This window comes from Pieris brassicae, chromosome 6, assembly GCF_905147105.1.
Source record: "Pieris brassicae chromosome 6, ilPieBrab1.1, whole genome shotgun sequence".
NCBI lineage: Eukaryota > Metazoa > Arthropoda > Insecta > Lepidoptera > Pieridae > Pieris > Pieris brassicae.
Genome location: NC_059670.1, coordinates 5,634,511 through 5,654,332, shown reverse-complemented (window position 1 = coordinate 5,654,332; position 19,822 = coordinate 5,634,511). Strand labels below are relative to the sequence as shown.

Sequence of the window (19,822 nt, the reverse complement as noted above, 5' to 3'; positions counted from 1 at the left end):
TCACATACAGGACTGGCATGTATCCAGAGAGCTATCATGCTCAGATCACAGGTGGATCCGCTTTGCAATCAAAGGGGAGCTACCTAAACCACAACCACGACGCATACCTCGGAGAACTGATTCAGTAAAATTTTACAGTATAATCGGCTCAGAGGTAAGCAAAGTAACAATTGGTATTGTTAGTTTGCGTTTTGCCACCATTGATGTACAAGACATAGACAAACATGTAAATAACCTAACGTCCCTACTCCTGACCAGCTTTGTACGGTCGTGTCCCCTTACCATGCCTAGGTGGGGGAGTAGACATAACTGGTGGTGCCCCAAACTGGAGAGACACCGAAAGAAGGTCAGGAAGCTGTTCAATAGAGCAGGTAATACTCGTTTACCTGCCGACTGGGACAAGTACACAATCGCGAGAAGACGATTCAAAAAAACTTTTACGTGCTAGGAAGCAAGAGTGCTGGAGACACTTCTGCACCAGCATTGAAAGCAACAACCAGGCAACCAGAGTGAAATCATGCCTCTCTAGTGAGCCTTATCACTCGATCGGTTGTCTTAAAAAATCTGATAAATCATTTACAAAAACCGATGCAGAAACATGTGAACTACTGATGGAAACACACTTTCCAGGCTGCATAATTGCCAACGACCAGGCATGGCAACCCTATTCAGAAAGAGCCACCACCGACTCAGACTGGAATGTAGCTCACAAAATAATCACAAATGAAAAAGTAACATGGGCAATCAACTCCTTCCTACCATTCAAAGCGGCTGGCCTGGATGGCATCTTCCCAGGCCTACTAAGATGGAGTGGAAACCTTTTGGTGGACTATCTGAGACAAGATCTTCCGAGCATGTATAGCCCACCGCTACATACCTTTGAAATGGAGGGAAGTGAAAATAATATTCATCCCAAAACCAGGCAGAGAGGACTATACCCAGGCGAAATCCTTCAGACCCATAAGCCTCACATCTTTCCTGTTAAAAACAATGGAGAGGCTTGGAGATCTGGAAATACGTAGCCAGGTATCGCTATCCAAATTCCTGCACCCAAATCAACATGCCTACAGCCCAGGCAAATCAACGGATTCATCACTCCACAACGTTGTGTCTCGCATTGGCGACTCCCTGAAGTTAAAACAGTCAACCCTTGGTGCATTTATTGACATCGAAGGCGCTTTTGACAAAACAAACTTCACGAGCATAACCAGAGCACTCGTTACATGTGGAGTATCATCAACCCTGATAGGGTGGATAAACAACATGCTAAAACAACGAGCTATACAGTTCACTGTTAATTCCACAACACGGGGCATTGTCAGCAGAGGATGTCCACAAGGTGGTGTCCTATCGCCGCTACTGTGGAACCTCGTAGTTAACGAGCTCATCACAGAACTCAACGCTGGCAAACTCTACACAGTGGGTTATGCGGACGACATAGCTATCTTGATATCGGGGAGATTTGAAAGTACCCTATGCGATCTCATGGGAAGGGCTTTCAAAGTAATTGAGAGATGGTGCAACAAGCACGAGCTATCTGTCAACCCATCAAAAACAGAGTTAATACTCTTTACAAACTCCGGTGTTCTGGGACCACACAGGCTTCCAAAACTCTTCAACACTGAACTCAAACTCAAAAATGAAATAAAGTACTTAGGTGTGATTCTGGACAGTAAACTGCTCTGGAACAAACACCTAGAACACAAACTGAGCAAAACAACGATCGCCTTCTATCAATGCAAAAAGATGCTAGGCGTGAAATGGGGCTTATCGCCTAAAATAACATTATGGCTATACACTGCCATAATCAGGCCAATGCTGACCTATGGAGCCCTGGTTTGGTGGCCAAGATCTGAACTTCAAACGGCGATCACGAAACTGGAACGCTTCCAAAGGCTTACCTTGTCCACTGCTAGCGGTTGTAGGAGAACAACTCCGACCGCAGCAACGGAGATAGCCCTGCAAATCTTACCTACACATACAGCAGGAGGCAGCACTAGCGGCCATCAGGCTTATGGTATTGGACCTATGAGGAAAAAACCACTACAGTTCACACACAGTGATTCTCAACAGTGCAATAGAGTACCAACCTCTTATAGCTGTGCCATGTGACAGAATCACTAATCAATTAATATTCAACAAGAAATATCTTATACAACTGAGAGAAGAGGAGCAGGATCAGTCGCCCCCGAATGAGCTACGTATATACACTGATGGTTCAAAAACAGGGTGTGGCTCAGTCGCAAGTATTTTCTCCTTTGATCTCAACATCAACATACACCTACCTATGGGCACACAAAGCACAATCTTCCAATGTGAATGTGTCGCTCTAACCGAAGCAGCCAGAGCCGTACAGCGGATGGGAGTCAATGACTTTTACATTAAGCTCATATCGGACAGTGCATCTGTGCTGATGGCGCTCGGTAACGAAAACACGAACAGCAAATTAATACTGGAGTGTCACGAAGCACTGGAGGCAATAGCTCTAACAAATAGAGTTACCTTACAGTGGATTAAGGGACACAGTGGCTCTCTCGGCAACGATGCAGCCGACGAGCTTGCGAGAAGAGGCTCTGGTATGATGCCTGCTGGCCCGCATCCGCTCCTCCCCTTGCCCTTCTCGCTAGTTCGAACCTGGATTCGCTAGAGATCCACTGTACTCCAGAATCAACGATGGTCGCGAAGCGTAGATTGCAAACTGTGAACCCGCAACTTACTAAGCGACTTCTAAACCTGAACAGAACCAATCTCACAACAATCACGGGCCATTGTCTCCTTAACAAACATCTTTTCGTCCTAGGCGCAACAGACAGCCCCTTGTGCAGAGGCTGTTTCAGCGCAGAGGAATCAGTCACCCACGTAGTCCTGGAATGCGAGGCTGTGGCTAATCAACGTACAAAAATCCTCGGAACAGTGAGGTCGCTCCGCGAAGCCTGTGAAGAGCCCGGGAGACTTCTGTGCTTCTGGAAGGAGTTGGGCTGGCTAAATTAGCCAGGGCTTCTACGCACAACGGACCGACTACGCGTCTAAGTGCGGAAATTGAGTCCACCCTACCTTACCTTATAAGCTTATGTTTTATGGCCGTGGCTGCCGAGGTGAAACGTACAGGCTCAGACGAGACCACATTGTCCAAAGCGTTAGCGACCGCCGCCGCGATAGTGGCAGTATCGGTGCGCTACGAGCATACGAGCCCCAACTCCGACTCAAGCGCAAACTATTTGCGCAAGATTAGCCGCACTTAAACTCCTCCTGCTGGAACCGAAGCCATCGGAGCCGAGTCTCCTCCTGAACATCAGCACTTCCGACGTGTATGCCACTAAATGTAATATTAGGCTTGATGGATAAATATTTACATTGAACACTCACTAATATTTTTCTTTCGTTCAGTTTGGCAAAGAAAACACAATAAAAGACAAAACAGCGCCCCTGGCGGGGTCGCATAGAACTAATTTATTTTTACTTTTTTAAACTCGTGGCCGAATTGAGTCAAACGGATATAATGTCACGTAACTCTTAGATACAACTATTTATATAAAGCTCATGTTTTAAACAATTATAGACAGGTGTCAATCAACAAACAAAGTGTTTTATTTGAAGTAAACGTTTATGAATGTATACACACAACAACTGCCACCGAACTTAACTCTCGCCCAGAATAAAAATGTTACGAAATACTTAATAACATTTGACTGTTGGGGACAACTTAAAATGTAAAAAAGTAAATTAATACCAAAGAGGCAATACAATAATAAAACGTTATTGTGCGAATTAAATATTTAAAACGGCACGTTGAAACAAATGAGTATGTCAACATTCACGTGCAGAATAAAAAATATCGTACTAATTTTCCGTAACATATGGCAAGCGATTATTTTTATTTTATTGCGGTCAACCATCAGCCATTTCTGACCTTTAAATATTTGTTGTTTGAATTAATTCAAAAACGAATTGATTGAAATAAATTAATGGTAAATAGTGTTTACGAATAACAATAGTAATTTAAATGTGTTTTTATAGTATTTCGTGATTCGTCTGTGATTCCCAGCATAATTGTTTCGCGTTTCTAATACAAAAGCTAGGTGCCGGTTACCTAACGATCTTCATCGTAAGGAATAAGTGTAATTGCGTAAATAAAAAGAAAATGCATTCAGGTGGAAAACCGCAAACGACCCCCGGTGGAGTACCATTAACCTAATTAATAAAAATAATGGAAAAAAAATAATATCTTTAAAGACCGAATAATTCGGAGCCCAAAATTATTTGCGGTCTAAAAGTTTAAAGTGTAATACTGACATTTATGTTGAGAATAAACAATTTTAAACAAATTATATTCACAAGTTGAAGCCTTCCTTTGCGTTAAGTGGTTTTTTAAATAAAAAATATCTACATCAGCAAATTGCGAGGAGAAAAACAACTGAATTATTTCTTGCTACAAATGTTTATCTTTTAGAATGGTATGCAGTTCCCTTGGTGTACGACAAATACAGTATTAGGCTCGTTCTCACACTCCATATGACATATGTTATAGTACGACTTGTTATTTGATGCACATACTGGGTCGTATATTTTTGAACAAACACAATGCCGTTTAACTTCTTGCGATGTTTCATTCCTATAAAGAATAGTTAATAATTATTCTCGACATATGTGCGGGAAGATATACAAGTCTTTATTCATACGACCACAATATCATGGAAGCGCAAGGAGTCTCGTCACCTAATATAACTTCCGAATTTAAGTCTATCACAAACTTATGTTTAAAATATTGCGTATTATAAGTTTAGGCTTTGAATTATATATTAGTTGCATAACTCCGATGAACTTAGGGTATTGAACAAAATCAAATTAAAGTTCAAGTTCTAGTTTTACCACTGGTATTAAGTCCTTTCAGTTCTCAAGACGGGATTGGGATACGATTTGGAATTTCTTGATTAAAGTGTTCGATGCAAGTACATTCTTAAATCGGCTTTAAGTGGTTAGTAAAGTCATTTAATAATGAAAAGTAAGTACCCCTCCCTAAGCATGTGACCAGCTCTAATACTGTTGATTTCACTTAGTACACGGCTTCGTACCGATTCCTGCCATAGTCCTGATGTCAGTGATATGCAGAGTAGGGTAACTGAAATTTAAATATTTTTATGCTCATAAAGAAATATTCACAAATATTTCACGGAATAAAATTTCGTCAATAATAAACAAGGCTTACACTGAAAGTCGTTTCTGGATTTTAAGAAATGTATACTAATTAAAAAAGGAATAACCTGTCGTTATTAAGAATTACATTTTCTTTTAATGTCTTAAACATATCACTAATGTGTGCCTTACTATGTATTACTTTAAAATATCAAAAAAATCAATATTTATTTCTACACTACATAATCATGCATTCTTCTATGGAAACATTTAATTATAAACTCTTTCGTCTCTTATTGTAAAATTTTATTTACGCTGTAATCAAAAAAGACAGATACTTATAACAGCGAAGTGAAAATTCAGGAAAATTATGGATTTAGGTGTAACCCTGACAAAACTGATGATATAAATTTATATTCTGCAATAAATTTCTATACTACATAATCAGGCATCCTTATTTGCAAAAATTAAATTATAAACTCTTTCATCTCTTTCTGTAAACTTTCATTCACGCTGTTATAAAAAAAGACAGATACTTATAACAGCGAAGTGAAAATTCAGGAAAATTATGGGTTAAGGTGTAACCCTGACAAAACTGATGATTTAAATTTATATTCTGCTATAAGATTCGATACATCGTAAAACCAAAAAAGTACACCAAATCTAGAATATTAATAATTATGACGGTAGAGTTTTAATCTCATTACTTTCACATTTATGAGAGTGTTTAAGTTTCTGAAGCGTTTAACGTAAAATAATACCCGTAACAAAATTAACCTTATATAAAGTGTTCCTAATTTTCAGCCAGGCTCTCTGGAGTACCATTGTCTCGTGTATTTTATTTAATTCATTAAAAAAATATCGCTCCTGCGCTATGTATAGTTGCCAAAACATTTGGACGTTATTAATTGGATATTTTCGGTGATGAAGAGGTAATCGCCAAAAGACAAATCGTACTATGAAATCGGTGTATCGCACCAGAAGGATATTGAATATGAAATTCTATAAAAAGTGTTTTTTTGTATGTTAGCCTACGAACTTTTCAGCATACCTAATATTATGATTCCTTCCATTCTGTATAGGTTCTATGGTGGGTTTTCGAAACTACGACACACCTGTTCCCTCGCGATATTTTTCTTTACAAGCAATTGTTACTGGTGGAAAAAGATTTTCAGAATCAAGTTTGAGAAACACGCTTACAAACTCTGCTTAGCCTCGCCTATTAAACTTCTTATTTAGTGGTAACTACAACTTAATAAACCAGTAAATTAACAAATTATTATACACAATTATACACAATTATATTAAAAAAACACTGACATATACTTATCACATAGCCACAGCCACACATTGCACTAAGTTCTATTATAATTACAGAATAAATTTCTTGTACATCCAAACTAAGAAGTCATAAATTATTCCGTGAAATTGCCTTAACAGAAGATAAAATGTTTTAATCAATACGGGAAATTATGGCTATGGAAATGTGATTCAAGCTTAAATTAAAGAATTGCTATGTAGGTATTTGTTGGCATTTTTTTTTATATATACATGTGTCTTTACTACGACATCATGGAACATTACGATCTAGCCTAACTTAAGACTAATAAGTAATTTAAATCTAACCTAATTTACTAAAAAGGATTGTTATCATAAGTAAGTGTCCAATAACGCTACTTATATTCTCTATTAAAGGGAAGACCCGCTGTTATTGTGTTCATTATATATTTTTTTCATTCACTGTTTACCACTTAATAATAAAGTACACAAATACTAAATTTACCTAAATTTGTTGGCATAACCGATTTTTTTTAAAACCAATCCTGATACAATCTTTTTAAGTTAGGGCCTCGGATTTCTATATCTGTTTCGTGATCATTTGTTCTTTCTGATATCATGTAGTGGTAGGTGACCAGTTTTATGTGGCTGACACACACGGTTGACTTTTTGAGTCTAAGGCATGCCGGACGATGTTTTCCTTCAGCGTAAGAGCGAACAATTGGAAAATAGCCAAGGTTCGAACGTATGACCTCAAGGTGTGAGAGTCAAACGCTGAAGTGACTAAGCTAACACAGCTCGTACGTCAGAAAACTCAACTGAAACGCAACGCGCTCACAACGACACTTGACGAATCCTCCTTTTAAAAGTACGCTCCTTAATTCAATGAATCTAACATCCGTACTGAAGCAAGATCTTTATATATATATATATATATATATATATCTAAATAACGGTGCATCAGTGAAATAACGCTTTTCTAACTGTTTTAAGAAACCATAAATCAGAGAAAGACTTAGTTTATCTTCTGATGTACTGAACTGGTGAACTTATAAAATCTGTACTAAAGTTAATCTACTGGACGATTCGAAGACATATTTTTGGTAATAAATAAACTTTTATACTGTTTTTCGCTAGGAAACTGAGCCCAGGATCTCCTTGCGGGCTAAAAGTACCAGCGACGTATGAAAAGTCATGATTATGATATTAAAAAGTTGTAGTGAATGTTAGAAATACGTGAAACTATTTCTCAATAACAATTCCATAGATTAAAACTGTATCAAGCACTTGTTTAAATGGTTATATTACATTTTTATTCACATAAATGTGGTCATATTGTTCTTACTATAAATTATAGAAGATAATAAAAACAAAGACGATTCATTTTCCAAATCGACCACAGCATAAATTAATTAAAAAATTCATCCAATTTAAATTCGATTCCACTTTCAAATTACGAATTATTCTCGATAAGCATCTGTTACTGTCAGAGCAGTCAAGTGAAAAAGGTTTTTCTCTAAGATCGTATAAAGAAAGTGATCATTTAGCGAGAAATGAGGATCATTACCTTCTCAGTGATTACATAATAGACTGGAGTTAATCGCCTAAGGCTGAGATAAGCGAGTTGCTGATATGCCGTTAGTGACGTAACGCTTACGTCATGCGAACGGGGTATAAACTTTATGAAGCCCAACATGCAATCGTAATTACTAGATTGGCAGGAGTTTTATGAATGTATAACCTACAATTTAACGTCTCCCTATTTCAAGCACATTAAAGAGCTTTGAAGTTTTACTACCAGGTGGAGTTCCCACTTTACTCCCGTTAAGTAAATACTGCCGATTTTGGTCACTTGATTAGGTGTTTCATTAAGATTTAGTTATTTTTAATTGAATTCAACTACTATTAATTCAAAAATAAACTTATAACGTACTGAAAATTGTATATACTCGCATACATTATCATGCTTATGCGTCAGACTAAGGTAAGTCAGATAAGTCGCATAAAACGTGCTTTGCTTTAGTAGGATGGCAATATATACAATAATATACACAGATTACACTATAATGAGTCTAAAATGAAGGTACCACGCACTGACATGGCATATCATGGTTTCCATAGGGTTACGAGAATACCGTGTACTTTATCTAATTACTTATTAATAAAATTCTATATTAATTAAAGATTGTATTGCGGATAATAAAAGTTATATTCGGATCACATTAGCAGGGAAGTCTTTGAATTTAATAAACTATAGTATTGTCTTTTTTAACATATTTTACACATTAAGAAAACACTTTTTAAACGAATTGAAGCTATGAATTATTATTATAAACTTGTAATTATTTTTATAAAAATTCCGACGTTTCGCGTGCTTTACAGCACTTTTAAGCTCTATACAATAATTATAAGTTTATAATAATAGTACATAGCTTCAATCCGTTTAAAAAGTGTTTTCTTAATTTAATAAACTAATTAAACAAAAGGCATACTTAAATAGAACCGAACACGATTAACCATTTTTGTTAATTGAAATACCAACTTCGCAGATTTTAATAGACTCTCTCAATAGATCTAATAAATATAATGATCTGTTAACTTAAGTATCTGTGAACTGGAGGTGGCAGTCTCCCGCTGACTGCAATGCCTAAAATACACTCGAAACGTCTGGTTAAAAATAATATCACAAAATCGTGTTTATATCTGTTAAAGATTTTTAAGTTTTAAAACCTAATTGCGTAAAACCTAATTTTTCTTGTTTGTACCCCGTGTTTTATATTATATTTTGTATAGCACGGAAGTAATTAAATGTGGTGGCGACGGCTGGATTATTGCACTCGTTCGCTTTGTTTCCGCGACTATGATTACGAAATGTTAATTAACTACAAAGAGACGCTGGTAATACGTCTCTCTGCTAATTCTCATACCTTTATTAAGTTATGACAAGATTCTGTTGGGTAACATTTTAAAGGCAATATTCCTGAAGCGAAAAGCGTAAATGTTTATGTAGTTTAATTAAGTCAAGTAATGTTCTTAATATTTTATGATAGCTCCTCATTGAATCCTAGATTGTCAGTGTTTAGCAATTTGTTGATACTAATATAGTTCATTTATGTGCACTTTTGACTTTTTATTTTTCATGTAACCTTTTTTAGTTTAGGTGTTTTTTTTTTGTTCCTGTTTAGTTTTGTCTAAATATATGTAATATGTATTTTTGCACTTGCCTACCTTATCTTATTTAAAACATTTTTTTGCTCATCTCACAGTGGTTGCCTGGAAGAGATCGCTCGAAAGCGATAAGGCGCCCAGGGCAACCCTGAATAACCCTCCTGATAATTTAATTATGTTCAATGCAACGAAGTGGTAATAAATAAATATTGTGTAATGGTTATTAAAATAAGAAAAGATTTTTTCATTAAGTATAAACCAACCTAACATTTTCCCGTATAAAATCTGGGTTAGATTGAAGACTGGCACGTTAGTTAGCGCAAGATAAATCTTAGAATACGGGTTTGTTAACTATATTAATTTGAACGGAAGAAAGACTGGGGAATTACTGAGACAAATTGGTTAAATAAATAATGGACTTGGGACGAAAGCGGTTCCACAGAATCTACTCGATAAATGGACGTGTATAGATCACAAGCAAGATAGACTTCTATTATTTTGTTCAAATGGAAAAATATTACTAAGTCGCGACTCACCCTGGCATAGCTCGGATAAACGTAAAACTTGAAAAATTACCTAATCCTTGCCTATGAATATTGGTGAAGACCACAATAAATTTCGTGGTGTAGATTTTGAGTTTATTGCAAATAGACAGACGGAGAGATGTGGCAGAGGACTCGTAATTTTTAAATAAAATAAAATGATTTTTTTTGCATTATCAAGCTCCACAAATTTTCTCTAGAACTCCATCATATATGTCTAATCTTTAAGGCAGCGTTCGTAAGAAACGTATTTGTCCGAACGTCTTCTCTGGTCTGATTTTGAAAATCTAATTACTACAAAAAATAAAGTGGTTTTCTATTGGTAAGAAAGTAAATTAGGCCTGCTTTCTTTTACTTTGCTGTATGAGCAAGTACTGTATACCTTAAATAAATTTTGACGACATCAAAGTTCATATTTATGACCCTAAAAAGGATATGATTTTTCGTACTGATAAATATAAACAGTTTACTTAGATATGCAGAAATAAGTCTCGAATTTTAATAAACTAATGCTATCTAAACTTTTTACCATAATACGTTAAGATCATTAGGTACGTCCTGACGAAAGATGAGAAACTGTCTCTTTTAGTATAAAATATGACTTGCATAATGAGAATCTTTATAAATTGCTGTGAAAGCTAGATTTTCTCGTGTCCTAATGATATTTTTGTCAAGAAAAATCATCTTATTACTGAGTGCTTATTTGAGCACATGAATAAGTTTAAACTGTAATGAGGGAAGATTTGTGTATAGGCACTCTTGGTCATTACAAATCTTGGAAGGTGCACCACTCTGTCCACCTTCCTGCCTGACACATAGCGCAATTTTTTCTTCGAGTTTTGAACGCATGTTTAGTTATTTAACTTATATGTTAAATAGAGTTTCCGTGATTTAGTAGAAATATTTTATGGTTATATTCGTTGAAAGAGCCTTAGCTGACTTGCAAGTCTTATGTCGCACACCGCAAAAGAGTTTTATGCTCTGCTACGCGTATGAAATCGTCGAGTTGCTAGTTTAAAATACATTGTAGTTCCCTGTAAAAAGATTAAACCTCGCTTTTAATTCGCACCGGCTTGAAAAAGCAAAATGATTTTTTCTTTTACTACCATCCATGCCTTTATTAAACTAAGAATTTCATAAAGCCTAGCGTTTCTTAAAGGTACAGAAAATTCAACGTAACGAAAGAAATCTAAAGAGACGTGCCGGCGATAAATAAAAAGAAATCGGTTAATATGAGTTTGAATAGCGCCTTAATAAGGTATGAAGCCTTAGAAAAATTTATAGGTATAGGTTTAATATAAAGTTAAGTAGAAATGTTTTTTTTTAAATCACAGATTATACAATTAAATTATCACATTTTTGTAGTGAAACTACTTTAGGCGCGTGAGGGTAAAATTATGACGGAAACGTCATGAAGATGTGCAGCGTTTTTGTCGAAGAAAAGGTAAAGAGCGATTTACACTGATTGAGAGAGAGAGTGAGAATGATAGATCGAGAAAAAATACACGCTATTGGTTGATGTATTCGTTTAGTAGTTACATATTAGAACTTTAGATGGCAATTCTATCGCATAACGTCTTGTCTAGTAAACGCAGATTTTTTATTTATTTATATTATCATTAGCACGTATACAGTGTGTAAACAGTGTAATATAGATAGACGAATACATGGAGTGATCATATACTGGTACATGATCATCTATTGGGGTTTTTACCTTAGTAATAATTAATTTACAAAGAAGTTTAACTTGTGACATGTGTGTTTTGTACGTACGCACTTATTTTTTTATGTTATATAAGGCAAACGGGCACGAAGCTCACCTGATCTTAAATGATACCGCCGCGCATGCCACACATTGCCTGAAGGCTCTCAAGTTAATAATAGTGGATTTTTCGTTTGTTTGTTTACAGAAAGGAATGCATTCTTCATAAATTGTTATAAAACATATTTTCGTGTTTATATGTTATATTATATTCTTTTTTTTAAATTTATATACAATAAAAATCGAAAATAGGGAAATAAACAAAAAAATATGCGAGGCTCAGTTCTTAATTTCAGTTTGGTCGATAAAATCAAACATGACACAGTACTATTTTTTTAAATTACATTTTAAAAGATAAGTGTTATGTATATGCTCGAAAGTTGCTCTCTTGAACCACAAGGCCAACATACTCCTGAACTTTAGAGATAATAAGTTTAAATACATTTATTGATACCTCACGTGTAACATAACACTGTGTCACCTCATCTCTGCGCTGTACTGTTAAACATATAAAAAAGTTGTTTGTAAACATAATATATTAAATTGTTGGTAATTGTTATAAAATATAATTAATCATAATTTGATTTGATTTGTAACAGTTTCATCAAAATTCGATACAAATACCGCGACGAGCCATTTGATGCCCTTCTTGAACGCAGTTCATTTGACATATATTAATGAAAGTTATATTCGTCGTTGTACAAACGGGAAAGTAGACGTTAGGACACTCTGTACAATTCATGGTCGAGTTTAGAGACGGCAGAATTTTCTTCAATGACCTGGTACTGGCAGTTGCCTCTTCTTTCTGTTTTTTCGCCCCACTTATCATGGGGGATAGGAAAAAGGCCGCCGCCACCATTGATAGAAAGAAGAATTTTGCTAAAATTTTAAATATCATCTTAAACGTTAAAGACCGTATCTTATTTTCTTACGGCATCTGCATTTTGTACACCTCCAATAAAATAAAATATCATTATCATTCATCCCAATTTTGTATTATTTGCTTTAAAATCCCACTGTTCAGTAACCTTATAATACTATGTTTTTCATAAATATACTATAAGCCTCAATCAGTTAAACAAATTATGATAATGTCATAGAATCTGCAAAAATACTTACCGAAGGCCTTTTCCATTTCTCATAAAAATTTTGGTACAAATGCGGTCGACAAGGTTATGGACTACAGTTAATTAGTCATTAGCGGAGTTAATTGGTTGTAAAATTATGACAAGTTAATAGGTCTAATGGTAGGCAAGGATTTTATAAAATTATAATTGCATTTTGACTATTTTCAGACAAATTAACAGTCACACTTATTGTATCATAGTAGATTATGTATGTAAAGCCGTGCGTTCTTGAAATTGAATAAAGAAGCATAATTCGAATAGAATTTGTGTTAACCCTAAAGATTGTATATACAATTTTACGTATTCGGCCTTACATAATAGCATTTTTTTTAAAAAACAAAGCCCCCTGTTTTCCCGAACGGGCACTAGGCTCACCTGATGTTAAGTATTACCGTCGCCCATGGACACTCAATGCCAGAGGACTCGCGAGTTTGTTGCCGGCCGTTAAATACAAAACATACATAAAAATGTGTAGACGTGTATGCATTGTGTTTGTATTTTTTTTTTAAATTTCGTAAACTTTTAAGGAACGACAAGTCATATAACTATTTTAGGTGCGACGGTCAAATAACATAAATAATGTATTGTTTTTCATATTAACCATCAGGAACAGCTGTTTCTTGAAATAGTATAAAAATCCGTTATGTGGCTTTAAATATATCTCTTGATTTTGACGGCAATATTCAAAGACGAGAGGGAGAGATACGATAACTATACTCCAATAAGTTGAAGTTATACTACGCGTTAAGCTTATCTTAATTGAAATTACGATTATTTTCGCTGTGAATTATATTTAATATTTAGAGTCACCATAAAACAATATACATATATAGCTGTAATCTGTCAAAAATTAGGTACTATCTTATTTTGGGGATAAAATAAATAACAGTTAAAACCAATGCAACTCAATTTTTATTTAAATTCAATAATCAAATGGACTTAAAAACCATATACACTGTCCCATTTGCACCAGCTTTATTTCCGATTTCCGTATAGTTCCCGCACAATTCATCCAACATAGATTCGTGTATGTTTTATTATCAGACGCACATACAGGCAAATATATTCTCGGACAATCGCAGTCTTTGATCTCTTCCAGTAGGGGCACACTATCATTAATGCTTTTATAATAGAATTCTTGGAATAGTTCTGCTTCCTGTTCACTGTATTTTTGATTTGGTAAGTCCACATTAGAAGTTAAAATCATTCCCAAGACAGATAAGAGTATACCTAGAACAAAGGAATTAATAAATAAAATATTTCAATGTCGCCCTTGATTCGCTTTGCGAGGCGCACCTACCGTAAGAACTACGAACTGTGTGTTGCAATCAAAAAAATCTATATAGTTTTAATTATTGTTACCTCTTACCCATTATTATTCCTTTTTAGACACTACAACATAAAAGGCTTTTGACCCATGATACTCTGTTTTCTAAAGGAAACTAAGTTAGCGTCTTATTCAATTTACCGCGGAACCGGAAACTCGCTTTTTTAATATTAATACTAAAACGCTGAGGTAAAAGTAAAAAAATTACAAAGAATTTTTTATTCTTAAATTATTCGCTGATATTTCAAAATTGATTCTATAATAATAACAGATATACATATATGTCTATGTATAGCCGTTACTGTTGTATACTATGAAACAACAGTAACAGTGAGTGTGTAAACCCTGAGTTATTAAGACTTTAGAAATATTATATCTTATTAGCTATTCAATATATATTATTATTATAACCGTAGACGGTGATGATTTATATCGATAGTCACGTTTGGAAGTGCGTTTGATGGTTAGTTACTCCACAAATTAATGAATAAATACTCAATTTAATATTATTATCTGCGACATGCTTTTTTTACAGAAGTTAATATTAAACACTAGTGGCGCTACAACTTTTAAGGTGTAGGCCTCAGATTCATATCATTTGATTCGTGACCATTTGTTTTTTCTTGGAAGCCTTCTCTGTCTGACACACGCCGTTGACGTTTCGGGACCAAGGCATGCCACTATGTTTAGTTCAACTGAGTCCGCTGAACCTATAACCTCAGGAATGAGAATCACACTGCTAATGAACCACTTATTAAGAATTATAAAAGATTTTAATACAAAACTGATAAAGTCACATTTACCAAAATAAATGTGATCAAGTTTTACGTTGGGTTATTTATTTATTGTATAAGTGTTCTTAATATAAAGGAAGTTGATGTGGTGGAAACACAAACTGTACACAGTTTTTCTATCCACCAGGACGTCGAACATATTTAAATCATTAATATATATAATCTAATAATCTAAACACTGACGCGCCATAGATAGCCGATGCAAGAAACCTGTTCTTGTCGCTCTTAGCCTTTCACAAACAGAATTAATGTGCATTTTCCAGGACATTCGGTCATCTATTGTAAGCCCCAGGTACTTATGGTTATGAACTAATTCTAATGCGTTTTGGGGTACGAGTTATAAGAATGTGCACATGTGTGGTTGTGTAGGATTAAGATGGGTTTGGCATATTAAATAAAAAAAACAATGGCGCTACGACCTTTTTAGTCTGGACCTCAGATTTCTGTATCTGTTTCATGATCATTTATACATATCATGGCAAGTAGGTGATCAGCCTCCTGTAACTGACGCACGCCGTCAACTTTTTTGGTCTACGCCGGTTTCCTCACGATGTTTACTTTCACCATTCCAGCTAATGTTAAATGCCCACTTAGAAAGAAGATCGAACAACGGATGAGAGTCGCATGCTGAAGCCACTAGGCCAACACTGCTCTGGCATATTAAATACTTAAGCCAGTAATCGATATTTTAAATACCAAAAATTTCTTCTCTTTACGTCTTTTATTTCACGTGTAAAATAAACGAAAAATCATAAAAAAAAAATATGTATCTCAGGCTGAGATTCTGTAATGCAAAGCTGTCGTCGAAATAAAAAAGGAAACCGTAAATGAAACATGGAAATGTTATCTAAAAGCAAAATGTAATACTTGAAGGACAGCTCGACAGGTTATGACAGAATATTTGAGATGTTTAAATGTTTTTGTATCATTTATGGTAGGTATACAATAAAGTTGTTTCGATTAATGCCTTCAAACTATTGGCAGTTCATTTTAGATTTGCCCGATTGCAGAATTGATAATTTCATGTAATAATTGATTTTATCAAATATCATTGGCTGGTAACGCACGCCCTCTGGCTTTGAATGGGTCCATAGGCGGCGGTATCATTTAACAAGGATGTTGGATGGATGAGTTTCCTGCCCATTTGCCCCGTTCTATAAAAAAACAGTTACAGAAGGGCTTTGTCTCACTTATAGAGGTCCATAAAAAATGACGTAATTAGAAACAAAATACGTGAATGTATGGGTATTACATATTTATTGAAATAGTTGCTAAACATACATGTTTAATGTAATTAATATTATAATATATTACTTGCGTTGTTTTTTAAATTTTGTATAAGTTTTTCAAGTTCATAAATTCTATCAAATATGGTTTGATCAACCGCCGCATAAACATAAAATTTGTGCAGCGTCTCGGACGCCCGACGCAACTGCTGTTTATGAACTGACTGTATTAAGCTTGACAAATGACAAAGTCGGTACGAACATTTGGCTATTTAAATTGAATGAGTTCCTCGAACTATAAGTAATAACAAAATAATAACAGACGTACATATGGTTTGAATTAAATAAGGGTCCCTCAAAATTTAAGAATGTGTCACACGCGTTCAACTGCCGCTTATAAGGTATAGGTCAGTATGAATCTATCTTATAGAGGTTCACACGTGACAAATGACTGTCATTTATATACGTTTTATATTTCTCACCCATTTTTAGAAGTTTAGAAGGGCAAAGTGAAAGTGGTACCTGGTAAGAACTCTCATTATTAGAGCTTTCTGCTTACCCAGTTCTCACTTATCCAGGTTTGAAATTTTTTCTATATCTATATGACAACTAAGTAAAAATTTCATTATTTCTAAAAAGACAAAAGACATCAAATGTTTCCCAGCTAGAAACAATTTTTATTGAAAAATTCAATTGTTGTTCATAGTATTTTATTTTATTAATGTTTCCTTTCCTCTTTTCAAGATCATAATGAGCTAAATCGGTCTAGCCATTCTCGAAATTTACAAAAATGAAAAGAGAAAATTCAATTGTATAAATATAGATGATTTAATTCTGTGATGTTTATAAGAAAATAACCACAGACAGTTAATCTTTCCAGTCAAATTTTTTAACTTTATCTAATCTGTGCTATGACGCGATTATTATGGTCTGGATCGCTGTCGTTATTGGACGTTCCAACGTCGAAGCGTAGATTTGTTATAAAATATGTTAAGATTTAATGGAAACAAGTAGTTTAATACGTAACTTAATTTTGTTAAAAAGACAATACATCAGCTAGTAATGTTGACGGAGTAGAGAGAAGGCTAAGACAAACGAGAAACCGACTTGACATACAAGACAACTCAAGTCAATGGAGCAAAAAACGCGAAATTTAAATATAACAAAATATTTTCTCACTAAAGCACCAAAGTATGAAATGTATTTTTTCTCAATTCAAAACTCCAATGGTCAACTTTGTACTCGTAATAAATATTTTGTTTTATCGTCGTTTTCTAGCAAAAGCCAAATTTATTTTTCTCATTACCGAAGCTCTTATTTATGCCTAAAATAACTGTATAAAAAATACTACAATCTAAACTTAAACACTAAACGATGACCTAGTTTCAAAGTTTTGTGCTGAAAAAGTCCGATTATTCGCCAGAATTGTACCGTATAGAACAGAATGGACCATACGCTCCATCTCTGAGGATTCAATGACAGAATAATTTTAACGGTATTATTTTTGTTATAAGTGCGATTAGCAAACAAATATTTAGAGAAACTATACTATAATTGTGAATTGAATTGCTCGTTTAAAGGTAATTCGATCGACTACACATAAATATACACCAATGCAAGTGGTTTTGGATTATTTGTCAATTATGGCCGTTTTTAGGCCTGTTAATAACAGCATGAGGTTTACGTAATTATGACTGTAACTAGTAAATATATATTTTCTTAAAACTAAAATGGTTTAACTAGCCTTAGTACTTTGAATTACTCGACGTAGGTATTTCCGTTAGGAAATCGGAATGAATATTTGTGATAATTTTAACTCTTATATGCATTATGCAAATCTGATTTTTTTTAAAGTTATCATTTTTTTTTCAAAATAATTAAAATGTAACGTAAAAAAATAATTAATACAGTTTTATTTTTTTACGATTTTTTATGATTAATACAAATGATAAAACATTGGCTATTTATAAATATAAAAAAAAAACAATTGTTGGTCCAAAGTTAAGAACTCGAAAATAAAAACAATATTATTTCAGTACTTTTTTTCATTAAGAAACTGGGCTTGCAGATATTTTAAAAACATAACAATTTTCTTAGCTCTCCAACAATGCATAACAACTAGGAACTTATTTCAAAGATATTAAAAGTAATCACAAAGGAAGCAGCAGCAAGCAAATTCATATTTGAACTATTAAAAAAAAATAGAGCCTGTAACGGTTTAGAAGTATTAACTATTAATAATAAGTAACAATCAAGACACAGACTAGACGTCGTAAAATCGCGAACACAACAAATATTCTAAGCACTGCAAATCCGATGCGGTATAATTTGACTAGTTGTGAACCCAGAAATATAATGAGGCTTTGTATACGCAATAGGAGAAGTGAGCAACAACTTTAGTAAGGTTAAATTACGAAAATAATTTAATTGAAATAACACAATTTTTATTAGCAACTGCTTCTTTTGTAGAACTGTGGCGCAGGTTTGAGGTCATACGACATATTTAATCCGATTAACGGGATTATGCCAACCAATTGTCGCGTATTCAAACATTGGCACAAAAAAAATTGTTTAACAAAATTTTCGCCAGATTAGAAAATAATCCTATTATTGAGCTATAAGTTATATTAAAACTTAAAGGTTACTGTGGTTTATATTAAAATTTACTTAAGGGCCAAATCTTTCTAAATATTTAATGTGATTACGTCACACGAGGAATGGAAGATGATATTCATAATTTAAAAAGTATTTATTAGTTAATTTTACAGTTAAATTAGCCAAGATAGCCTGACGTTAAGTGTAAATTAAAATTGTATATTTTAAAAAAATATTAGTACCTAACAGTAACTGAAAATGAAGTTGTTTATAGAAGATACTTTTAGAAGATTTCTGATAAAGAAGAAATTATTTTAAAGATATTTTATATTTATACATATATTTGTTTAAATATATTGGGAATTCGTTACATTACTGTACACTTTGTGGGTAATAATGATTGTAACAATGTCTACAAAATGGAAATAATTATAATTTATTGTGTCTAATCAGGTCTAATTAGGTCCTTAATGAAAAGTTCACCATAGATCTAATCTAAGAACAGTGTACATGCTTCAGCATTCGACTCTTATCCCTGAGGTATGTTCAATCCCACTGTGCACCAATGGTATTTTGTCTATATATGCGTTTAATACTCGCTCGTACGATGAAGGAACATATCGTGATATACCCACATGCATATGACCCAAATATCTAAGGTGTGTGTCGGCTGATCTAAAATATTGTTATACCACTGGCTTTTTTGTAGATCTAATCAAAACTAACTTTAAAGCCTAGGCGTCCCCATATCAGTCGTTAAATTATTTGTGAATGCATGCAAAGAGTAAAATAATAATAAAGGCATGACTAGTGACCACAGAGTTCAGAGTTGCACTCTTGATCACAAGGCCAACATTACTCGTAGGAATA

At 34.2% G+C, this 19,822-nt stretch overlaps 1 protein-coding gene across 6 annotated transcripts; it reads right to left on the bottom strand.

Moving 5' to 3' along the window:
• Nucleotides 1-4,419: 4,419 nt before the first annotated feature.
• Nucleotides 4,420-13,122, bottom strand: LOC123710977 (serine protease inhibitor dipetalogastin-like). Of its 6 annotated transcripts, none has more exons than XM_045663328.1 (4): nucleotides 6,454-6,525; nucleotides 6,185-6,378; nucleotides 5,011-5,119; nucleotides 4,420-4,612 (listed from the first exon to the last, which is right to left on the bottom strand). In XM_045663328.1, the coding sequence occupies exons 2-4, from the start codon at nucleotides 6,204-6,206 to the stop codon at nucleotides 4,447-4,449; spliced, it is 297 nt and encodes a 98-aa protein (XP_045519284.1). In that variant the 5' UTR covers nucleotides 6,207-6,378; nucleotides 6,454-6,525; the 3' UTR covers nucleotides 4,420-4,446. The 6 variants fall into 6 exon arrangements, with proteins under 6 accessions (XP_045519284.1, XP_045519286.1, XP_045519285.1 ...); XM_045663330.1 differs by having other exon boundaries at nucleotides 6,185-6,287; nucleotides 6,454-6,513; XM_045663329.1 differs by having other exon boundaries at nucleotides 6,185-6,384; nucleotides 6,454-6,506.
• Between the last annotated feature and the right edge of the window lie 6,700 nt (nucleotides 13,123-19,822).

Excerpts from the sequence above, each read along its gene's own strand:
- LOC123710977 (XM_045663327.1), bottom strand. The coding sequence starts at position 6,484 with ATGTGTGGCTGTGGCTATGTGATAAGTATAT. Across the intron at positions 5,120-6,453 it reads TGGCTATGTGATAAGTATAT|TTACCCTACTCTGCATATCA; the intron begins GTCAGTGTTTTT and ends TTTAAATTTCAG. Across the intron at positions 4,613-5,010 it reads GGTCACATGCTTAGGGAGGG|GAATGAAACATCGCAAGAAG; the intron begins GTACTTACTTTT and ends TATTCTTTATAG.